Raw genomic sequence first — 4,433 nt, 5'->3', positions numbered from 1 at the left:
TGTTTTTAGTCACAATTTTTTTAACTATACTATCTGGGCAAAAGCTAAACATTTTCCACAATAAATTGCTTTTGAAGTTACCTTTTAAGTAAATTGTAGTAAAAAAACAAACAAACAAACAGAATGATATCCACATGTCCCACATGTCAGTAGGGATGGGCGATATGGGCTTAAAAATATATCACGATATTTCTGGTATTAACGATATCCAGTTTTAAGTCTGGATGTCCTGTACAGAGCACATTCAGGGCTTTTCAGAGATACCAAATGTTTGGATGTTTCACCATTACCACTCCCTCTCCTTGGTCTTCAAATATGTCTGATATTAATTTAGTGACACTCTTATGGAAATATGATAATATTTTGTAATCATTTAAATCGGACTAATTTTTAAACTATGTGTCATAAAGCAACATCTCAGGAAAATGTTATGGGGTTTCAAATCAAAATATGACTTTCTGTTATGAAACAGGAGGTTGATTTAATTGTCCTCAAATGAGGACGCCGGGACTAAAAGCATGTTTATTACACATTTTGGGAGACACAACAAATGAATAGGGAAATAAAATATATTTCAATATTCCTATGAAATATTATATAGTATTATGAAAATCTTGTCAATTATTACTCCCATTATTACACTTCTTTTTTTCATTACATGTTGCCCCAAAAACACATTAGTATGCAAATTAGATACATTATATATAATGAGAAAACCTGTTTGTGGCCATTTTACACAAATTTAGCATGAAGAAAAATGCTATATCAAATAATTCTGTTATAACATAGTTGATACAGATAATTTGATAATTATTTTTATACAGTTGATAATTATCTTTATACAAAGTTTGGTAAAAAACAAATCCTGAAAACTAAAAATGTATTGGTGATTTAAAAAAAAATCTATTGTTTTTGCCTATGCATGTTCATTCATGTCTTTTTATATTTTTAAAGATATTGAGTCCCGATGTCCTCTACCGAGGACGTAGCATAACTTATGAATGAAATATCATTTTTTTATTCTTTTTTTTTTAATGCTCTAAACAATGTAATGACATCAAAAAAATACAAATTTTTTCCTAAAATGTTTTGCTGGGTCTTAAGAGGTTAAATCAGAATTTTTGTATAGAATGTTATAAACGTTGTCTGAAAATGTATGAGCATGAATACAGATATTACATGATTGTAAATGTGCATTAAAGCATAATTAAATATCAAAATATTTATCATCTCGGACATCTCTGACACATGGAAGCATTTTGTTCCACGCGCAAATAGCTTGGAAATTTTCCAAGATTAATATCGGCGATAGCTGCAATGAAAGAGCTGGAGAGGAAGCCCGCGCCTCAGTGACGTTCATTCTCCATCAGGGATCTTTGTTTTGCATCGCTTCCCAATTTGCATTTGTTTCTCAGGTTTTCCATACGACGCTCCAGCCGCCGACATGCCCCGAGAGCGCAAAGGCGCATTGCGCTCGAGCGTCCATTCGCCTCTCCAGCACTCCAGCGTTGGGACATTTGGAGTAACTGACTCTGGTTTGAACTGAACGAAGGAAATCACATGCATTCTCCTCGCGTCCTCGCCATCCACTCGCGGAGACACGTGCGATAGAGGTAAACAGCCCAGAGATTCGCTCCACAAAATTCACCTCGCGCTATCGATTCAACAGCAGATACAGTAGCCGCGGTCGGTTCATACAGCATGTCGGATGTATTACCGTATAACGAGGACAACATGACTCATTATGGCAACGACGGGGACGAGGAACACCTTTCCTTCACCTGCCGCCTCCAAGACACCAACAACTTTTTCGGTGCCAACCAGAATAAACGACCACCAAAGCTGGGGCAGATCGGGAGAAGCAAAAGAGGTAACGGGCAAAGCCTTTGTTTATCACACGAGCAAAAGGAATCGTTTGTAATGATGCGCAATTCCATGTTCGATCATATGCCTTTACGCGCGAAAATGTGCGCGTCGAATGCAATACGATCGGTTTGAGCTTATAAACCGTCTGCTTTCTGCTTCGACAGTGATGTATTGCGCCATTTCTGATGTATTAAAATTCATGGCAACATGGAATCTCCATCTTTGTGCCAGTGCGTAGACAAAAGAGGATATCTGTGAGTTGGTTTCTCATCATAACCCTTGTGTCTCTGTTCACTGACAGTCATCGAGGAAGACAACGATGGCGAAGCACTGGACAAGAGCACAGAGAAGTCCTCGTCGGCGTGAACAGACCCAAAGACTCTTGACCTCTATCCAAAGACGTTGTGAAGAGGCACTCTCTCCCATCTGGCGACAAGCACTCCACGCATTCTCCTCTCGATCTCCCAAACTCCATTGTCCAGGGTTTACAGCGTGAACCGGCGATCCGGAAGAGCGGCACAGGGGCTTGAAGGAATACTGTGTTTTCCAAACTATACTCCGAGATATGTGCAATGACAGGGTTCGGTCTCATTAGAGACCGGATTCTTCTTTTTTTTGGGGTTCTAATGAAGCAATTCGATAGACTGTGCAAACAGTACCATTAACATCAAACCAGTACTTAACCCAGTAGCCTACTGGTGGTGTTAATGGTATACTAGCAATGTTGACCTTTTCTTCCAAGAGTGGACCTCCAAAGAGGTTCCACTACTAGCTATTTATTAAATCTTTGGATACATATTTTGCAGTGTTGAAGGTTGAGCAACCGTTTTATATAATGGAACGATGACGAGAAGTGACTTTTGCTTTGGATACATGTTTTGTATGTAGCTTAACTGTGATCTGCTTCGTTCCATTTCATTCATTTGATGTTCGGTTCGATCTGGAATGTCAGTTTAAGGACAGTAACCATATTATCGTAAAGCATATTAGCTGTAGATGTGCCAAATTTAACCTGACAAGAAACGTATCTTTCTGTGCTTTTCTCCACGCAGGTTTATTAATATTCGGTGGTCATGTTTACAGGGCTCTTTCATACTACTTGTGATGTATTCTAGTCATGCATGACGAACCTCAAGACCTCAAGAACGTCTTACGTATTTATCTCACAGAACATTTCTACAGAATATCTGTAATAATAAAGATTTTGAGAAACGTTCCAAACGTTTTTTTTTCTCTTCCTGACACATCTCTAATGCTCCGTTTAGCCCGGTTAAATCTGTGCGCACGTGACATTTCCGCCTCTGCCACCAGCTTTAAATGATTCGTGGTTTGGGATGAGCATTGTCAAAGCTCACCGTTTTAAATGTCCAGTCCGCCGAGGAATCACGTGGCGTTTCGGCGCAAATATGATCTGCAAACTATACGAGGGAGTTTTCAAGAGCTTCTCCTGCCAGTCTGGAAGTAACCTTCATTAGAAACACTGGCTGCCATGGAAACAGATTCAACCCTCCTGAAATCTCCATTGTGTCCACTAGGGAAACCACAGTAGAGGATCTGGCAACGTGGAGGAGCAATACATAAAATATAAATGATATTGCTACTAAGCCCTGTATAGTAGGCTTGACTTATACGAGTTATCGCTCTCTAGTGCCTGTTACCTATTCAGCACTATGCCAAAATGAAAAGGCGTCCTAAAAAGGGCATTCGAGGACACTCGCTCCAGTTGGAGACTTTTCCTAAAAAGCAGTCTGAGGCTCTGCTATGAAGCGGTGAGTTCAGATTGTGACATCATGTGTTTAAAAAATGTCACAAATCCCAGGGAAGACCGCAAGATGTAATAACCTTAGCCCACGTCAGAAGGCGTTACGTAACGCACAAGGGAAGTCGGCGCTGTGTGGTGGCACAGCCTGGTGTGTGTTTGGTAGAGACATGCAAATAATCTGGCACCTGCTGCAATTTGCATTTTGCTTCTATGTTTTGCTTCGGTTGAGGCGGGGGGCTCCGGGCTCCGGGCCCGACCGAAGACACAATATGACTCACACATGTTAAAGTGGATGCCTGCAGAGGCATGATCAGAATAGGGAAATTTTGTGGTGGGTTTGGAAATGGAAGCTGTGGACGGGTTGCTGTAATTAGTCGAGTATTTGGAATGTTTGAGCTGCTGACGTAGATTGTTCAGAAGCTGAAACAAACTTTCACATTTGTTTTTATGCTGATGGAACAAATGTTTTTATCCATGTTTGTCTGTCGCCATATAGTGCTGAGCAGTGCTAATCAGTCAGTGTCTAACCACCAGAAAAAAGTTTTCAAAATGAAGCGAATAAATAATTAAAAAAAAAAGTAATAATTTGTATAATTAAAATAAGTTAATAAACAGTTACATTACATATATTTACATAATAAAATAATATATACATAAATCTTTTGAACATTAAACCGTTATCTTTTTACCTATCTATACATACTATACATACAGGTGCATCTCAATAAATTAGAATGTCATGGAAAAGTTCATTTATTTCAGTAATTCAACTCAAATTGTGAAACTCGTGTATTAAATAAATTCA

The 4,433-nt window shown here is 39.1% G+C and overlaps 1 protein-coding gene across 1 annotated transcript; it reads left to right on the top strand.

The window, feature by feature from the left end:
- Positions 1–1,353: 1,353 nt before the first annotated feature.
- Positions 1,354–2,909, top strand: LOC107699327 (calcium/calmodulin-dependent protein kinase II inhibitor 2-like). Its single transcript, XM_016500552.1, has 2 exons — positions 1,354–1,870; positions 2,168–2,909. Exons 1-2 carry the CDS (start codon positions 1,702–1,704, stop codon positions 2,230–2,232), a joined length of 234 nt encoding a protein of 77 aa, XP_016356038.1. The 5' UTR covers positions 1,354–1,701; the 3' UTR covers positions 2,233–2,909.
- Positions 2,910–4,433: the final 1,524 nt, after the last annotated feature.

Source organism: Sinocyclocheilus anshuiensis, unplaced genomic scaffold, assembly GCF_001515605.1.
Source record: "Sinocyclocheilus anshuiensis isolate Anshui unplaced genomic scaffold, SAMN03320099.WGS_v1.1 scaffold42, whole genome shotgun sequence".
Classification (NCBI taxonomy): Eukaryota; Metazoa; Chordata; class Actinopteri; order Cypriniformes; family Cyprinidae; genus Sinocyclocheilus; species Sinocyclocheilus anshuiensis.
This window is presented reverse-complemented; position numbering and strand designations above follow the sequence as displayed.